At 45.1% G+C, this 19,657-nt stretch overlaps 1 protein-coding gene across 4 annotated transcripts in view; it reads right to left on the bottom strand.

Moving 5' to 3' along the window:
* Positions 1 to 351: 351 nt before the first annotated feature.
* Positions 352 to 19,657, bottom strand: part of FMNL3 (formin like 3) — an 88,201-nt gene continuing 68,895 nt past the window's right edge. The window contains exons 18-28 of one of the 4 annotated variants that reach the window (XR_015795696.1): positions 19,419 to 19,653; positions 18,525 to 18,593; positions 18,011 to 18,091; positions 17,524 to 17,653; positions 14,852 to 15,012; positions 14,250 to 14,351; positions 12,565 to 12,654; positions 11,659 to 11,770; positions 8,833 to 8,946; positions 6,541 to 6,591; positions 356 to 6,081 (exon numbers count right to left, since the gene is read on the bottom strand). Coding sequence is in view for 3 of the 4 variants with exons in the window: in XM_088138117.1 (XP_087994243.1) it covers positions 8,855 to 8,946; positions 11,659 to 11,770; positions 12,565 to 12,654; positions 14,250 to 14,351; positions 14,852 to 15,012; positions 17,524 to 17,653; positions 18,011 to 18,091; positions 18,525 to 18,593; positions 19,419 to 19,653 (1,072 nt within the window). In the remaining variant the exon portion in view is untranslated. Of the gene's footprint in view, positions 6,592 to 8,832; positions 8,947 to 11,658; positions 11,771 to 12,564; positions 12,655 to 14,249; positions 14,352 to 14,851; positions 15,013 to 17,523; positions 17,654 to 18,010; positions 18,092 to 18,524; positions 18,594 to 19,418; positions 19,654 to 19,657 lie in introns of all 4 variants that reach the window. The other 3 variants (XM_088138117.1, XM_007421242.4, XM_088138119.1) reach the window with 3 other exon arrangements.

A 19,657-nucleotide genomic window follows, 5' to 3' on the forward strand; every position in this document is an offset into this window, starting at 1 on the left:
ACATTTTTAGCTGGTGGATGCCATACTTCTGTACTTACTACAGCGTACTAGAGTTTATTATGTGCACTTGGATTATTTCCACTTGTTTCCTTACAATTCCTTTTTCTTAAACCAACCGTTCCCCAAAAGACGTCCTCCCAATCCACTAGATATGGCTGTGACCTCTGGTTTGTAGAAGGCGGTCTTAGGTGAAAGTGACCTTTAGAGAATTTCAGACCTCTTTTCTAAGTATACTTAGGAATCCCAAGAAATTCAAAAACACATCCAGAGACAGGGAAAGCAGGGTGGTGGTGTCAGCTCTGGCCCTTTTAATAGCTTTCTCAAAGCCCACAAACGTGCTCCATTCAGCATTTCTCAAATAAGCACTAGTGTAAGTTTGGGGGAAGAAGAATGCAAACCAGGGAAGCAAAAAGACACATTCATAGACCACAAATGCAAAGGTATGTAGGCTTTGGTTCTGTTTTATTTTTCCCCTTCTCCCATTAGTAGAAATTCTGTACAGTTCAAGAGGGAGGAAGGCACTGGCTTACAGTATAGTCAATAATTTTCACATGTACAAAAAAGTTACATCTAGCTACACAAAAGGACTACGCTGAAGTGAATATGCTGTAAACGGTCCAGAAGCAATAGCAGGAATACCCTGCCTGCTTGGAATTAGCGTTGCCATTAACAGGGTCAAAAACTTTTGGGAGAAGGCAGAGGAGAATTGGTCCCATTTGGTTTATTGGGGGAAAATACTAGTGTTTGTTCCAGAAATCAAAGTGGCTACAACCCCAACCTTCTCCCCGGGCTTTCCACTTAGCACTGAAATAGTGTCAGGTTCATTCTTATTTCTAAGGACATTTTCACACTTGCTGGTTTTCATTTTAGGAGCTGGATCTTAAGTTCTCATGCTAGAAAAAGCAAATATTCTGAAGGGCAGAGCATCTTTTGGCCTTTGGCTGCACCACAGCAGGAAGCCACGATGCTTGGCCCTTGTGCCAGGCAAAAAGTCCAGTGGCCACTGATTGTAGCATGTCCTCTAGAAAATTGTGCATGCCTTGCTTTTATTGATTGTTTTTACAATGCCACTGTTCTCTGAAGAGGACCACTTTGTTGTAGACATCTCTCAGGGAGACACCCATCATCTTGTTGCCAAGTGCAGCCATCCAGATGTATCTTGGAAGCACAGAAGCAGGGCATAATTTGCCCTGTTGGTTGTCTCCAATAACTGCATACAGTACAGTACCCTGAGCCCCTTGGATGAAGGAATGGTATAAAGCTCTTGTCATTCTGTAAGGAATAAGCTGTGGTGCTATTAAAGTTAGGACGCATTGGTCACGCAAAATATATGCATGTTCATACAATCAATGTATGGCTTTAGGCCATCATTTGAGATGATGCGTTGGGTTCGCATTCACAATGCAACTCTATGCCAGCCTACTTCAAAATCGACACTGTTGTGTTCAGGGTGATTTATCTCCAAGTGAATATGGGAAAGCAACCTAAAAACACGCATGATGGTGTTGAGCATCCAGGTGTGAATGAGTCCTTGGTCTCTGGATCTCCTTGCAAGCTCAGCTAAGTAGTTAAAGTAGTAACTGAGAGTGAAGAAACCCTGAACCAAATAACTGCATGGGTGTTGATGTCATGAGCTTTACAGCTCTGCCTGGGGCACCATGCTGAAAAGCTGCCTTTAGAGGAGCTACCTAGGGATAATGCTGACCCCCAAACCTTTGCAACGCTATTTCCAATTTGCTCACACCCCTTGTCCAAGGGCTTGAGAATAAGGCAGCCCTTCTCAAGCTTTTTGACTGACCTTGAATGCATTGCTCACTTCTCAGCCCTCACCAAGATGTTACCTAGCAAATGTTCCAATCCAATGTTCTTAGATTCCAGTCATGCTTCCTTTTGGCACATGTTCACAAGTTTGGCTGCTTGTGGTCCCCACGATCTCATTGTTTAACTTACTCTTCTCAGTCAATCCTGCACACTATTCGCCTGTGTCAATCCCATACATACAGGTACAAGGATCTTTGTAGTTTAGCTCTTTTACTGCCTGGTCTCAGAGGGCATGTGGGCATCTGAAACAATATTTTACTAGTCACAAGGCTTGATTAAGGATTGTAAACATAGAGCCATGAGCTTTTAGGTAACATCTGGATGGCCACAATTGGGAATAGGATTTTGTGTGTCAACCAGCAAGGCAATTCTTAACGTAGTTTGCTTAGTGGGTCAGGAGTGCAAATACATAGAAAGAGCACTAAGGTTAGGACAACGCTATCAGGAATAAGCAGAAAGGGTGTAGAGGTCCCACCCATTCTGTGTTTATCCCATCAACAAGAATGGGTGGAAACGGGGGAGTGCCAGTTTCCTTGGCATATTTAGTTTTGCTCTTTGCAACAAGGCACACAGAGAAGATAACCACAGAGGCCAGGAACAGAGTTATACATTGATGAAATTATAATAATCACTTTAGGGGGTTAGATACATAACCCCTTTTAAGCAGGTTAATGTGATTGCTTTCAGTGGAAGTGTCCCTAAACCAGTGGTTTTTGTATTTATAAACACTGCAGTGGATGAAGAGGTAAGGATCTTTATCAATAGTCCATAAAGATGGCTAGTCACAATTTAACTTGTGTTCACAGGTTTAAGAGGCAGATACATCTTTGATTGAGAGAACCCAAAGTGATTATAATGTAGCATAATTCCCCCACTCCTCCAAAGTAGAGATAGCTAATACTTATTTGGCTAGTGGGAGATTATATCTTAACCATATTGCTAATTTCCTCCAAATGATACTAGAATTTTGAATACCGTGTTTAATGTTTGAGGAGAGTTTACTCAAAATCAGATTTTGATATCAAGAGGCCAGAAATAAAAGCCAAAAAACCTTTTTCCATACACTGTCACAGAAGGAATAGAATGAGGAAGTCTAACATGTGGCAAGGGAGGGAGGGAGGGAAGAAAGGAAAGGAAAGGAAAGGAAAGGAAAGGAAAGGAAAGGAAAGGAAAGGAAAGGAACAGGAGGGAGGGAGGGAGGGAAGGAGAGGAAGGAAAAGGAATCAAGAGTTCCATTCCGCAAAGTGCCAACACTGTACAATCCATTCACCTCTGTTGTGCCCTGTTCTAAACTTTGGGGGGAATCTCATCCTAAGGCTGCAGTCCTGTGCCTCTCCTAAGTGGCCCTCCCTTTATGTGCAGGAAAGCATCATAAAGCCATACCACTGGCCTCGCATTACCCAGCACCCTCAGCTTTTGCAGCAGCTCTCCAGAATCACAGAGAAAGCTATTTTTCCCAGCCTCCTACCGGAGATCATTCTCAGGGTAGAGCCTGGAATTTTCGCCAGTGCAAAACATGTGCTTGGCAGAGCCACTGATCTCCCCTGGAATGCAGAGCCATCTCCTAAACCACAGGCCTTAGGGACAAGATTCAGATCCACAGTCAGAAATCTAACAAGAGTGCTAAACCTGCCAGAGAGCCACACTTTTGTTGGGTGCACAGGCTGAGGCTTTGTGGTCCTGAGGGCTGCATGGATGAAGGCTACACCCACCTAGTTGTATCCACCTCAGTGCACACACCACAAAGTCTCCCATCTCAGCAATCTCAGTGCAACTAAAATTGCTGGGCAGTTCAGAAGACATCCTTTTCCCCTTCCTGATTTAACAAGAGTACAACCCGTGCCCTGGTTTTCCTAGCAGACTGAGCAACCATAGAGCCCTCTCAGTTCAGAAGTACCCTTTACACTGAGAGGACGCTGAAGAATAAACAGCTATTACAACATAAGTAAAAAACGCATGATCAAAGAGGCTGGGTACATTCATGGAGGGCTGCACCAAAGGCCCTGGAGGGCCCAATGCAGCCCACCTCCAGTTTCAGCATAAGGCACTGGATTACTTGCAGGAACCAATGTAATTCTTTGGCACAGTTTAATACAGAAAGTCTATGCAGAGGATACTTTCAGCGAGATGAATGCTCTATAGTTTCAGGTGTGCCTGATCCAATAGACCTCTTGTGTAATTGACCAGGACATCAAAGCTGTTTAGTAATCCCAATTATCTTCCCATCTGATAAGGGCCACATCATATTGGGGCAATCTGTTATGCAAATGCTCTTATGTAAAGCTAAAATCATAGTTCATAAACTTCCATAAGATGAGAATAGTAAGAGATCCCCTCTAGATTAGGCTTCAGAAGCAGAGACAGCTTCATAATACTAGAGTGGAGCCAGCTCCATCTAAAGATCTCTTTGGTGGATTAAGCTTTGTATCAACTTTCCCCAACCTGATGTTCTCCAAGTAAATCAGCCATGCTGACTCAACTGAAAGGGTAGTCCAACATGTCTGGATGGCACCAAGTTGAAGACTGGTCTATTTAAGCATCTTTTAACCCTATTTACTTCCTAGCTGCAAAAAGTGCCATAAAACACAAAAGGAGTCAAGTTGGTTCTCTGAATTAAAAGCAGTTGAAGAACCTAATCAATGTCAAATGGCTTTATCCTAAGCTGTAATACTTCAAAATCTTTGGTTGGAAGGTATGTTTTCAGGCAAGTTAAGAGAAGCTAGACTTGATTGTCTCAAAGCATCACGGCTGAAATGGTAAGCCTAGTTTCAATCAGCATAATAATTATTGCAAATGTATGTTGAGTTAGAGATGGTTCCAACCTGTAGTGATATGAAACAGCTATCTATGAACAACCTTAAAGCTGGAGGAGTGGGAGATCAATGAGTTCAATCCCTTGGCTCACACAGTATTCATAAACAAGTTAGTTCAAGATTCAGTTGCTACATTGGCATAAATTGCTAAGTTTGGTTAGCCTTCACCTCAACTAGGCTTTTTTGTGGCTTAGCAAGCTATGTGATCCTATCCCATAGTTTCTGGTTCAACATATTATACAAATCCAGAAAATGGGTTAATTCAGTTACTAGGTTGAATCAATCCAGCCATGAGGTAATATTTATAGAGAAGTTCTTCAGTGCAGGATTTCCTGAAATTATGAGGAATTCCCTTCATTTCAAAAGGCTTACACTGAAGAAGTTCAGTGAATTCTGTCCATTGTTCTTTCTCTGATGGTGGGGAACAATGCCATTTTCATCCTTCATTAATGAATTAAAACAGTCTCCATTTCATTCATGAATCAAAATGTCTTGGGCTAAATTCATCAGGGATAACCTTCACAAGTAACTTAATTTCTGCTTATTTTGAAGGCTTCAAGAAGCGTTGCTTGATTTCGTTTGGAGAATATTTGGTCCACCAACTGTAAAAAGAACTGAGTAGAACATGCCACATACAAATAGGAAGCAGAATTTGATCCTTTGGAAAATTGTAAGACTTTCTAAAACATTGAGATAGCCGGTAACCTACCCAGGATTTTTCTTGAGATCCCCAAGGGCTGGCTAGTCAGTATAATTTCCCTGCTGTATCAACACAGTTACTTTTGTCCAGTTGAGACATAAGACTTTGGTCTGATTATATTTTCCCTTTGGAAGAAAGGTTCCAGTGGTTTTCCAAGGCCACCAAGGCCTAGCTGTTAAACTCCCCAGTGCCAACTCCCAGCCTGTTCTGAGAAAACCACACAATTGCAGAAGACCGCGCCTGAAAAAAACTAATGCTTTTCCACAAGACCTGATCTGTATACAAAGGCCTACTACCAGAGATTGATTTTCCCTGCTGCAACACATCAGGGCCTAGCAATGATAGTGCTCATTGTCTCCATCCATTAAAGACAAGTTGAAAGGTCAAAGTGCAATTCTGGTTTGGATGCTTGAAGCTTGAGGCGCTAGAGGAGGGTGTCAGGCTCCTGCTGGCCCGAGGCCCTTCTCAAAAGCCAGAACAGTCCCATCTGTCTGAGTTGACTCCGTGAGGGGCAGCAGGAGCAAGGGACTGGTAGGAAGGATCATGTATGTACAGATTAAAAAATACATCTTAAATTATAAGAGAGTAAGAATAATACTGTCGCAGAAGGCACTTCTTAAATGTCCCTTGGATCCTTCAGTTGAAAGTCTTTGAAAGAACGGAAGTTGCTTCTTTGGCAAAAAAGAACAAGGTCTGGGCCACCGGAGTGCAGCATTCGCCAGTTGGAAAGGCAGGGCATGTAGGAATCTACCGGAGGAAAAATAATTGTTAGGAAGGAAGCTGAGCATCCCCAGGGAGTCCGTGAGCAAGGGAGAGCTAGTGATGGTGTCTGAAATTAGTTTGTTTAGCTGCCACAGGGGTGGAAGAAGGCAGATGGCAAAACCACTGCTCAGGTCCCCAGAAGACCTTTCACAACCCACCAAGGCTAAACCCCCCAGCCCCCAGGGAAGTATTTGGCTTTACAGAAAGCATACAAGAGCCAACACCTTCCCCTTATAGATGTCTTCCTCTTGTCTAAAAAGAAGACAAGACTTCCACCTTCCTCCACCAGAAGGAAGTGGTGAGCAAAATATCAGTTGGGGATGGGCAACTGCCAAGGCTATCTCTTCACTTTGTGCCCCAAGTACAAATGTTTGCTTGTTGGTATCCCATGTAGGCAGCAAAGCAGAAATTAGGCTCCAGGACTTCAGAGAGCTGTCTTCTTACCCACTGCTGTGGATGAATTGAGGGGGAACTAGAGGCAAATGGTTCTTGCTGCTATGGAGACAATAAGAACAAAAATTAGGCCAAATCAAGGCAATGGAGAGGAGAAGAGAAGCTATTTTCTATCCACACAAGACATTCTAGGAGTCCATAAAGATTGGAAAAATATTGCCCACTGGGCCTTGTTTGCTGGATTGTGACAATCTGAAAAGAACCTGAAAAGTAGCTCAGAATCACCTCCCCTCCTGTTGCAGACACAGAAGGAGAAAGAGGGCAACTGACACAAGGCCAACTCCTAAGCTTAGGGCCAGATCTGAAGTGCAGATTTGCCTGGATGTTCATAATCATCATACTGCATGCTGCTTATTAGGGATGCAGACCTAGCCCACTAGCCCAGCCTAAGATCTCAAGCTGAGGAGGGGCCTTTCCCATCAGCTGTGACCTGAACTCCGTTAAGGGACTTCATTTCCCTCTTTTTAGTGAGACTCTGTCTTAACTTTTTCTGCTTTGGGCCCACTTTGCATAGTCAGTCCTTATATGGAAAAAGACAAAACGCTGAAGAGGTTCCTTCAGAAATCGGAAGCGTTTTTCTGCCTCTTTCGATTCAAAAGCAGGCTCAGCCAAAAGATGACTCAGCAGGTGGTCTGGAAGATCAGTGGATTCATTAACTATGCAAGCCACAAGCCAGGACATTCATCATGCTAGTTTCGGCTCCTCTTTCTCAAAAACACAAACTTAGGCTGCAATCCTTTACTTTGTTTTCTGGGCGTGAACTGCCCTGAACTCAAAGGGACTCAATTGGACATGACTAAGATCGCTTTCCTTCTCTTCCTTCCTTTCCATTCGAGACCGCCTTGGGAGCTGGGTGGCAGAAAAGGGAAAGAAAATGCTTCCCTCCTCTCCTCCAATAGCCTGCTGTATTTCTACAGTGGGTGTCAAAGACCAGAGCTCTTCGTCCCTTCTCTGCCATCTGGTTCACCTTCTACTAACCTGTTCCTTTGGCTATGAGGCGAGCACTTAATTGTATGGCTGCATCGAGTAGAAATACGAGTTTAAGCCTGACTGGTGTCAATCAGCATCCATTCTAGTCAAGGGCTAGAATCCCAATGATCAAGCTGAAGGCTAGAAAGTCACAGCAAATGCTTCAACTTAGTTACCCCAGCACACTCTTTTTCTTCATGGCAGGAGGATACTTTGTCCTAAGTGAATACTTAAAACATACCGATCCTGCATCTGCAGTCTGAACTGATGCAGTCTAACTTTAGCAAAACAATTTGCCACCAGCACACTTTGGCCTCCAGTTGAAGTCCAGCAGAATCTGGTTTGGGGGACAGTGTTGTGATGGCTTTCTTGATTATGCACTTAGCAGATGCCGTTTCCATCCCCAGTGAGTATTTCAGCAGCAGCCTTGAACCAGCTACCCAGCCCCAGCCCCAGCCCCAGCCCCAGCCCCAGCCCCTCTAAACCCAGGGTGGATTTAGTAAGCTACTATACCGTATTAGTGTGATAAGGTGATCCTGGGAACAGACTAAAGCCAGAAACATGCAATCATGAGAGGATGTCCGGGGTAACTTTGCCATGCCAACCATGCAGGAATAAGAGATACAGGATGCTCCCTCTGAGTCTGTGCAGGGATTCTCAACAGTGAAGGGGAAGGGGGCATCAACCATTTTTTTTTAGGAGGGCTCGGTGCTTCTTTTAAAGTCGATATTATTTTTTTTTATTTTTATTTATTTATATTTTATTAATCAAATTTATATGCCGCCCATCTCACTGTATAAGTGACTGTAGGTGGCTTACAAGTATTTAGCACTTCCTTTCAAAACTACTAGCAAGTTAGCAGGAAAGAAATCTGAAAATGAGTAATTATGATAATCAAGGCACTGGTCTGACCCAACACCAAAGGGGAAATGGAATCTTTCCCATAAGGGCCTGGCGGGAGGGATTCTGGCAAGGGCAGGGCATCATGTGGGGAGATGGTAAAGCTGTCCCTGCTGAAGTTCTCCTTTCTTTTGCTCAACCCCCGACTTGCTCCGGGGCACTGAGGGCAGAACAGCTCCCAGCGGCATCAGCTGCTGTTGGGATTTCTAAGCAATGTGGCCAATTCCACAGGGCGATTCTGTTCCTGCACAGAGGGGGGGTTCTGGGGAAGAGGAGCAGATCGAGAGGAAGACGTTGAGAAGCCCTGAGCCCATGGGAGGAGACGGCAAGGCACGCAAGAGGAGATTCTCAGGCTCCGTGGGAGAGGAGGAGCTGCATGCGGAAGAGGAGCAACTGGCGTTGCAGAGTGGGTACCTTTGATGGGGGGTGAGTGGAGCTAACAGTTGGGCTCCTCGTGGTGAGATGGCTCGCAGAAAAAGCGAGAGCCCCGCTTCGCTGTGCGGGCAGTGAAGGGGACACTCTTCAGCACTGTGGGATGGGAGGGGAAGGATGGACAGAGACATACAGACATCAGATTGCTCGATATGCAGTGCACAGCTTACTATACAAATGGTCTGTAATGGCACTCAGAGACATACACCGTGGACCACAAGGCCACAGCCGCCAAAAGGGATGCGCTCAGCGCTCGAGAGCTGGCGTTTCCATTCTTATGGGGCAGGCAGCCAAGCCAAGATTCCATCACATCAGAGCTGGCTTGGAAGACATCCTCTGCACAGGAGAAACAGATCATTCCGCTTGCCTGCCTGCTCCCAAAGAAGAGAGGGGAAAAGCAATGTTTGCCCTCTGCCCTGTTTTTTTTCTTGCCCTAATAAGCAAGTTTATGCACACTGCAAGCATGATAGGACAGTCTGATTTTAACACCTTTCAGGTGGGTGGTCTGGGAGACACTCAGTTCATTCCATTTCATCCTCATTGTCTTTCTTTCTCTCTCTCCTCCCCACTCTCTCTCCAACACACACACTCACCCACACAAACATATACTTCTCACACACAGGATAGGAGAGGGGGGACCTCAGCAATCAGGACTACTGCTAACAGCACCTTCCGTACCCCCATGGCTGCTGCCACTCCTTCATGTTAATATGAAGCTCTCAGCAGCTGCTCTGAGAAGACTCCAAAGTCAGACTTCTTGGGGAGCACCTACAACCCCTTGTAGGAGCTGAGCGGCAGCTGCTTTGGCAGTTCTTTGATCAGCCAGAGACTCTTCTCACAGCAGTTGCTCACCATCTCAAGGCCTAAAATTGTAGTGATGTGGAAGCAGCAGAATAAGATGGGTGGTAAGGAGAGAGCTGTGGGCCTCTGGGACACACAGTAAAGTAGGCCTTTAAGGCCATCTGCTGCCAGGGACTGCAACTGATCAGGCCTACCAGACCTCAGCTGCAAAAATCTAGACGTCAGGATTTTTGCCACCATCTGGGGGTTGGGCAGATTTCTGTAGCCCAGACTTAGCAGCCCAACAGTTGACTCATGGTAGGACACCTACTGATCCCCAGAAAGTGACAAAAAGCGCTGAAGGGAACGAAACTCCTGGAACTTTATTGAAAATATAGGCAAGGGAAGCAGTTTTGTCAGGCAGGGCTGGAAAAGTTGCACGTGCAGAAATTCTCTTGCCTACAAAACTGTTGCCACAGAAGCCTCAGCCATTGGTTTCACTGCTCTCTTGGGCTTTTTGATTCAACCATGCTTTTGTTCAGGATGGGTGTTTTCTGAAATGCATCTTAAATCAACCTATTCCCCTGTTAGTCTGGGGCCTGCATGATTTTGAAGCCTGACTCAATGTAAGATGGTTAAATCATACATTAAAATATACTGGTAAACCTTGTTTAGCTATCACAATTGGAACTGGCAACTTGGTTGTTAAGCGAAGCAGTTACTAAGCAAAACCACAACTGTGCTTACAGACCTGCGAAGGTCGTAAATGTGAGGATTGGTTGTAAAGTTAATTCTTTCATGACTGTCATAACTGCAAACAGACACTAAATGAGGCAGTTGCTGAACAAGGACTACCTGTAATTCTGGCCCCACTACCCAGACAACAGGGTGCCACTCAAGACTACTGAGGCTGGCCATCTCTGGTACAAGTAGTCCTCACTTAAAGACAGCAATTGGGACCAGAATTTCCATTACTAAGCAATGAGGTTGTAAACCGCAACATCATGTGACTGCATCGCTCAGTGACAGCAATCCCAACAGGCTCCAATTGCTGTCGTTAAGCGAATCACTGCGGGTCGTTAAGCGAGGACCTCATGTGATTGCAATTTCTGACTTCCTGCCAGCTTCCCAATTGACTTTGTTTGTGGGAAGCTGGCAGGAAAGGTTGGAAATTGCAATTGTGTGATGCGGGGATGCTGCAACAGTTGTAAATCCAGGCCAGTTACTGAGCACCCGGATTGCGATCATGTGACCGCAGGGGCGCTGCAATGGTCATAACTTTGAGGATTGGTCCTAACAACCACTTGTTCAGCACTGTTGTTACTTTGAACAGTTGCTGAACAAGTGGTTGTTAAGCAAGGATTACCTGTCTACATGACAGATCACGCATTACTGGGGGAATGCATTACTATGCTACGTGCAGCAAGAGAGCAACATTGTCAAGGCTACTGAAATTATTCCTTGTATTCTTTTGCACTGAAGGGACTACAACTGGCATCTGATTTATTACTAGTTGTACTGTGGAACTATGACCAGGATAGGGCCAACAATTCCTACCCTGAAGAGGCACCAAAGCTGGCCTTGAACAGAGCAATTGTGTTTCTGAGAACTTCATCTTGCTCTTTTCTTAGGTTCAGCTGTTACAACCCTTATTCTGACTGAAACTAGAATAAGTCTTCTGTATGCATTCTCTCACAGTTGTTAGGAAGAAGAGTATTTAAGAGCCCACCACACGCACTGTCATTGCTGTTATTTTACTTTACGGATGGACACAGTGGAGTGAACGAGAGATGCTGGTACGTTCAAACATTTCTTCTTCAGTTCTCACAGAGATTACATAAGATACAAAAATAAATAAAGGGGTAATGAGGATTAGAAAGGCCCTGGGATAGGGTTAAGAGGACCCTACTACCCAAGTATGCTGTAAGTGGCAGGTCTCCTTCTTCCTTTTCCAGCACCATGGTGAAATTTTCCCTGGAAGAATCTGAGCCCAGCAAAGGAAATTAATATGCCAGGAACAGGAGTTACCTGTAATAATATCCTCAATGGTCCCATCTTTGCCTTCATAGACAGGCCGGTGGTCCTTGGCTTGGCGCCGCCTCAGCTCAGCAATTAACTCTTGCTGCTGCCATTTGTTGCGCTGCAAAGACAACTGGGGCTGGTCAAGGATTAAGAGAAAAAAGCAGAAGACACCACCCAGCCTGGCCACCACACATCCTGCTTTGTGACTGACCCAAAAGCAGGTACAGCCATCCAGAAATCCAAATTGGGATTTACCATGTGTCCACGCAACCTGTCACTACTGTTTTCTTTCATTCACAACACGATGTACTACATAACTGAGTCAGATAATGTCCAACCAGACTGGCATTATCTACTTTGATGTCAAATACAGACTAACATCAGACTAACACCCTGCACGAGCAACTTCACAAGACACTCTACCACCAAGGAGAGGTTTATGTCTGCCCTTGGAATCAGAAGGCCGAGACTCTTTCCCTGTGAGTAGATTTTCAGACAAGTAGGTAGCCCAGGCTGAAATAGCTATATTTCTGATGATTTCTACCCCACCATTGATAGAAAACCATGGGAAGGTAGCACCGCTTTAATGAGGAACCAATGACTATGCCACAAAACCCAGAAGCAGAAACCTAACAAAATGCCCATTGCAGAAGCAAGTCCAGATGGTGCATGCTGCGTCTCTTCCAGTGAAGCATCCCATGCTTTGCTAGATGCCCTTCCATTCTCTCCTGAGACAACACCCAAGAACAGCAGCTGATACTCTGACGATAGAACCTCCAAGCTAAAATATATTACAAGCAAGTTGAAGATGTACCAAAGTCCCTGAGACGTAATGATGGAGGAGTCCTCCTGGGAGCTGACACCCCACCTCTGACTGTTGCTGACCATACCAGATAATGTCTTGCCTCTTACCTTCTCCAGCCTCTTGGCTTCTTGGGCCAATGCCTGCTCCCTTTGGGCCTGTTCCTGCTTCTTGCGCAGTTCATTCTCTTGCTCTGCATCCTGAAAGAGAAGGAACAGTGCAACTGTGGGGTAGAGAAGTACTTGGTCAATGACCAGGCAAGCAGAGTGGACATAAAGATGGAATCTAGCTCAACTGGACCTATTCCAGTGGGCAGTTGGTCCTCCAAGGTCTCAGACTGGACAACTTTTATTCCAGCCCAACTGCTATCTCAGATTGTTTTATCTGGAGATGCTAGGACTGAACCTGAGATTTTCTGCGTACAGAGCAAGTACTTTATCTCTAGTGTGTGTGTGTGTGTGTGTTTTCTGTTAAAAAAACACTTTATCCCTGAACCCCTGGCTTTCTTCATATGGTTATTACCATTTATATAGCCAAATAATGGGCAGCAGGCAAGAACATTTGGTCCAGACTGTGGAAAGCCAAGTTCCCCTATGAAATACACCTGGTGGGTTTTACCTGCACCTCAATGGGCCATTGTAGGAGAGGGTTAATCTGGCCAGAACTGATGGCAGCTGTAATTCCACACATCTGAAGATGCCAGGCTGAAGAAGGCTAAGGAAATTCATGGCAGGCATTTCTCCTGTTTTTTCTTGGAAACCTCAATTGTCAAACTACTCCTATATAAGAAGACTTTCTTCTATTTCCCTATAACATAGGCTTTTTAAAGTGAATCACTGACCCCATTTCTGACAAACCTAGGTCTGGTAATCTAGTACATTTGCTTTGTTGTGTCTGTTTCAGATGAAGCAGGAAAGGCCTCGCCATGATAAATGTACTAACAAGTTTTGAAAGGGCACGTGGCTCCCTCAAGGGCCTCCGCTTGCAGCAAGAGCTATGTGAATACATCAGGCCCTGATTCTCTATTCCATTGGAATCACTACTCAGAGAAACAACTGTGAGCAGTTTAAGCTGGGATATTAATATTAATACCACTGACCTATATTTTCCTGACCTTCCCTAGGAATCCAGTGATATAAGAGAGCTAGCTCTATGCCACTGTTCTCCATAAAGGCCCAGGCTCATTGCACTCCCTGACTTGAGTGCATTTTCACTTAAAGAAACCATCTCTCCCCCTCCATCTGGTTTCCCTGCCAACCTGCCTGCCACTCTCTTCTTCTTTCACAGGCATTCTGGGCTGGGCTTGTCAGCAATGAACCTAGACCTGTGATGGCTTCCCCCAGCAAGGGAGAAAAGTCTGCGATTAATGCAGACGATAGTTGCTCTGGAAGATGCTTTGGGGAGGCTAACATTTTGGAAAGCTGCTTGGGTGAGAGGAGTGGTCACCCAAGGCCTGGCACAGGTGCTGTTCAATCAGTGGAAAGAGACTAGTTGGACCATGCAGGGAGGAAATACTAATTCCCTTATTCACTGGCCATGCCTAGTCCCAGCCAAAGCTGCTTTCTCTTGGATCATGTCAAGAAGAGCTCAGTGGTAGATACTGATGATGATTTGAGGGCTCCCAAATTCATGCAGGATAAAGCATGCAGTTCTGTTGCTTCTAAAGCAGCCATCTAGATCAGTGTCTTTCAACCTTGGCAACTTTAAGAGGTATGGACTTCAACTCCCAGAATTCCCCAGCCAGCATGGGGAATTGAAAGACACTGATCTAGAATCTCCATTTCCCAACCCTCACCTTGTAGGATCTGATGAAACGTGCAAAGACCGGAAAGAAAACAGAGGGCGGTGTCGTCTTGGGGCTCTCACCAAAATAGCGCACAACCGTGTTGTAGGCCTCCTATCACAACAGGAAAAAAGGGCGAATGAAATAGTAGCTTCTGTCTTGCCTTCACATTTGCTGTAGAATGAGAAGGCTGTCAAGCCTAGCTGCCAGTACTTTCAGGCCTGAGCGCTGAAACCACCACCTCTACACAAGCCCTGCAAACCCAAACCTCTGCTGTGTGTAATTTAGTCTGCACAACAGACCAGCATTTTCCAACAATAATAATGAAAAGGCATCAATTTCTTCACATAAATCTGACCTTCTGCACAAGAGTATGAGCAGGAACAAATACTTGAGCAAATGTGGATTTTGTCCAGTCTGGCACTAAATGTATCTGCAAAATCACACATAGCAAGATTTTCATACATAGTCTGGTGTGCACTCAGTATATGGAGTACATATACCAACTTCATGCACTTGAGTGATTCAGCAGCACAGAGAAGCAAAGCTTTGGTTGCAAGCTCTTGAAGACTTTTCTCCATTAATCCCTGCCATCCGGTTGCCCCTCCACTCACCTCTGCAGTCTTAGCATCTTTCTGGAGTCGGTCCAACTTCCCCTCATTGGCACTCAAGAAGTTACGCAGGATACTATGTTCGTGTAAACTGCATTCCCGCCGAATCAGCTCCATCCCACGCCCCAGCTCCTTCACGTCCAGCAACACGTTCTCCAGGGACACTGTAGCGTAAGGGAAGTCACCAGATTGGTCTCAGGGCAACTTGGGTTGAAGAATTTTGAATGAGTTTATAGGCTCACAGGAGGCATTCAGGTTCTGTGCCAGGGATGGGCAGATGGTGTATCAGGATCTACAGGTAGATCTTTGGGGGAATAAAATTATACCCATCCACCCCCAGCCCAAATTAGACTGGAAAGGCAGAACATTTTGAATAACCAAGCACAAAGTTCAAGCATAAAGTCAACTGGGTTCTGATACTGAAGAAAATCCTAGGATTAAAATGTGCTCAGAGGTACCTGATACTGTAGTTCTAAGTGCAAGTCATGCCTTTTGCATTTACTGTAGCTCCAGATGATGACTCCCAGGATTCTGTTAAAGCTGCTCTGTTGTATATTGCTACACTAGTTTATTAATAATATATTTTATAGTTCCTACTGCTCAAAGAACTGAATTCCATTACACTTCCTTTCAAAAAGCCGCAAGTCAACATAATTTGAGAAACATAAAACTGTCTTTTAAGTATTTGGCTTAATTCTTTAGCCCTTCTACATCTCTCCTTGATGTATCACTTCTTGTCCTCACCTCTTTCCATCTCCCACTCCCATTCTCAACATTCAACCTTCTCAAGATCAGTGATCTTTGTGTACATTACTCATCAAAGAACCTTGTCCATTAATAATGGTACACAGATATACATGCACTAATTAAAAACAAGCATGGATTCTGTATAGTCTGTTCCCCAATCATCTCTCACTCCAGCTTACATAAACATGGCCTTTCCCACTCTGGACCCTTCAAATGTATTGACACAACACTTCCCAGAGCTCCCAGTTGGGGCACTGAGGCTTTCCTGAGATGCTACAGACTGACTCCACCCCCTCACAGAATTGCATGGGAAGTCTGTCAGAGGGAGGGGGAGGCAGGTTGTATAATGAGCTGTACTGTGAATTCCTCACTGAGCACATAGAAAGTTTTGTTATAAACCATGGTGTGCTGGAGCCAGCTCGTACCAGCTCGTGAGAGCCAACTGTTAAATTTTCAGAATTTTGCAAGTCAGTTGAGAGCAGAGCTGAGCCACGACGCCTAGCACATCAATCAGCTGTTTAGCGGCTGGCAGCAGCAATGGAGCCAGCAGAGTTGGTGGTTATACATTTATCAGCATGCCACTGGTTATAAACCATTCATAGACACCAAGGAAAAGTAAACCTTTTCATCTTCAGAAGTAAACCTTTTGATCTTGTGTGCGTACTGAAATGAGCTGGGTTCACAAAACTTGGTTAACCTAGACCTTGAAAGATCCAGCATACTGTGTGAATCAATCAGAAACCTCATTTTCACAGCAGTCAGAATCCTGGTTAGTTTTGAGTCACTTACCTCATCCCAGCTTGTTTATGTTATGCAAACCCAGAAGAGAAGATTGCTAGGCTTAGCCCTCTCTTCCAGCCACCTGCACAGCAGCCCTGCGCAATTGGGCTTCTCTGTCACTCTCTCCTCTGAATTGCACCCCCTCTGCTCCATGTACCAGCTGTTACAAGGCATCGCCAACTCCATCAAAGCTGTTTATGTTATCATTTTAGGGCTGCAAAAGAATTACATCTAGCATGCTGCACAACAAAGTCTGGAACAGTGGCCGAGAAGGCTGCTCCTGATATCACTGGGGCAGCTTCAGATTAGTTTGAACTCCGCTGGGTCACTTGATAAGTCATTTACACAGGGGGAGTGGCAGAACGTGTCAGTTGTGTCACCTGAACCCAGCAAATTGGCGGAAGCCTGCTGAATCCTACAAAAAGAAACCCAGACAGCTTTCTCTGTGCATTAGCACAGCTGATCTCCAGGACAGAAAGCTGTGGTTTACTGCAGCCAGTCTCAAGCTGATAGAGCAGCAGCTGTCAGGAGACCCCGTGACCAATAGGACTGATCTGTCCCTATTCAGCGGGGGCATGGAGCTCCTTAACCCTCCAGATCTGAATGGTGGATGCCAACTCCCATCAGCTCCAGGATCACTGCAAGCAAATATCGTTGCCCAACCTCTCTGGAGGGCCACCATTCTCTAAGTTGTTAGAAAGCTTTAGTCTCAAATCCACTTTTTAATCTGAGTGACTTAGCAACAGGAAATTCAGTTTCCTATTATATTCCATACACACACACACACACGTACCAGCACACCTATCAGTCTGCTTAGTGCCTGCCTTGCTTCCCCATCACCCTTTCTGGTAACAATCTGCATGCTAACTGATATATAGCAACACCTGTTTCACACATTATGGGGTATATTACATAAGACTGCAGGAAGTTACAAGTCAGATCATGATTCTTCCAGTACTGTAAGTCAAAGCCAGGAGCTTGTGCATACACAGAAAGTGCACATGATCTCTAGATGATGTAAACGCTGCTGATCTTGTGTATGAAGGAGAGGCTGGAGATAAAGCAACTCAAGGGGTCCTCACTGAGACCTGGGTGAAACAAAGTTGGCATTTATGGTTGCCTTGGCCCATGTTGAGGGAACCCTTTACCTGCAGCTGCTTTTTCCACAAAGTGCAGTTCCTGCCAGAAGGTGCTCAACTCAGAGTATTTCTCCTTCACCATCATGGCAATGAAATGTAGGAGAGTCAGCTTCCGGTCGGTTGACTTGGTGTCCAACAGCTTTCAGGACAGAAATAAGGAAGAACAGAATATCAAGATATCAGCATCAGTGTGTGCAAACTTTAGACAGGCAGAAAGCCTATGTGCATGTGAACACAAACAATCTCATCTGCTTAGTTACATGCATGGGCATGGACATGGACATGGATGACATGGGATGCCCTGGGGGAAATGCATTCACTTGTTAGAATTCAGAGGCATGGGTAGTGTAAAAAGATGCACAATGCTATACATTGTGGCAGGACATTAATTACTAACCTCCTCCTCCTCAGGATACCTCTAAGCAAAACCAGATGACTACTTTTTACAGACATATGGATCATACTATATGGCCCCTTTTCATCCCTCTTCCCTTACCAGGTCCAGACTCTGCAGTTTGAACCCGTAAACAGAGCCGCGTTTGCTGCTGTTCATGTAGTTGCCAAGGGCCAGGATGATCTGTGGGGAGAGAAGGAGAAGTCAACCTAGGATACCAGAAGCAAGGGAAAACTCCAGCCAATGAAGCTTAGGGCACGAGAGCCTGGGGTGGATTTTCTGTGTGGAAACCACTTTCCAACTCAGAAGCTGTAAGCCAGTGTTGTCCAAACTTGGCCACTTTAAGATGAGTGGACTTCAACATGGCTGGCTGGGGAATTCTGGGAGTTGAAGTCCACTCATCTTAAAGTGGCCAAGTTTGGACAACACTGGCTTACAGCTTCTGAGCAGTAAAAGGAGGTAAACCTTTCACAGACTCAGAGGCTCTCTTTTGTTAGCTTCTTTACTTCATCAGGGTTGAATTCTAGCATTCCAAAAATAAAGAGTCTGTGAAGTAAATGGTGGCTTTTACCAACTTTCCATTGTTAAGTACATTCATGCCAGCCCACTGACCTACCTCTAGCATTCGCTTGAGCTTCTGTGACGATTTGACGGACGCCGAGGCAGCAATAATGGCACTGAGTTGCTATAAGAGGCAAAAACCAAAAGGTCATAATAGTATTATTGTTGGTATAGCACCTGAATACTTCTTGTATTTTGTAGAGGAGTAAATTCCTTTGGCAGATACAGAAATTTGGGCATGATTTAAACTGTTATTGTCTTGTTTTTAATTGCTTGGGATCCTTCCCTGAGGAAAGGTCAATGCAACTAGTAGGAAGGAAGAATGATGGATACTGTACGCAGATTTGTACAGGGGAGAAAAGTTGATCATTTGGGAACATAAGTAGAACCACACCTCACTGGAACAAGATCTCTTTGAGCGCATCAAGAAAGCATGAGAACTGAGTGAACACAATCAATGGACCGCCTACCCCCATGCCTTCTCCATCCCTAGACAACAATTCTGTGTGATCTCAAGGATAAGGTTTTTCTCAGCCTTTCCTAGATCTGAAGATCTCAAGTTGCACCTGAGGCAATCAAAACTTGTAATCTACTCTAGAACTATCCCCACCGGCTTGTGTCCCCAGTCTTGCAAGGCAGCCCAGCCCGTAAAGTACAGATTTTTAAAAGGACAGCAGAATTATCATTCTATGACATTCCACATTATCACTATATGCCATAGTGTCATTATAGGCACACAACTTGCCTCCTGGAGCAGAGGAAATAGAAAGATCAACCTCGAGCACATCCTGTCCCATCCTATGCACATTTACTCAGAAAAGAGTCCCCTCAAACTTGGTACCGCTTAAGGCCATATCATTGCAATTGTACCAGCTCCAAAACAAGACATAACTTGTCTCTTTGGGCTACTCAAGAGTTCTGGCTCCCACAGAGGGGAGACGTCCCATACCGGCATGAGCATCTGGATGTTTTCGCTGAAGTTGCCCAGGAAAGCCATAATGGCCATGCGCTGGGTCAGGCGCTCCACTTTGCTGAAGTGCAGCATGAAGCGGTCCTCATCCGACAATTCCTCCACTGGCTTCCGCTCCTTCTCATACTGGCGTAGCAGTTTGACCTCATTCTCTGTTGGCAGAAAGCGCATGAGGCACTCCACAAAGTCCACCGGTAATGTCTTCAGGTCAAACCTAA

This window comes from Python bivittatus, unplaced genomic scaffold (genome assembly GCF_059951505.1).
Source record: "Python bivittatus isolate LINGU-HERP-01145 unplaced genomic scaffold, Pbiv_v1 ctg000220_np1212, whole genome shotgun sequence".
NCBI lineage: Eukaryota > Metazoa > Chordata > Lepidosauria > Squamata > Pythonidae > Python > Python bivittatus.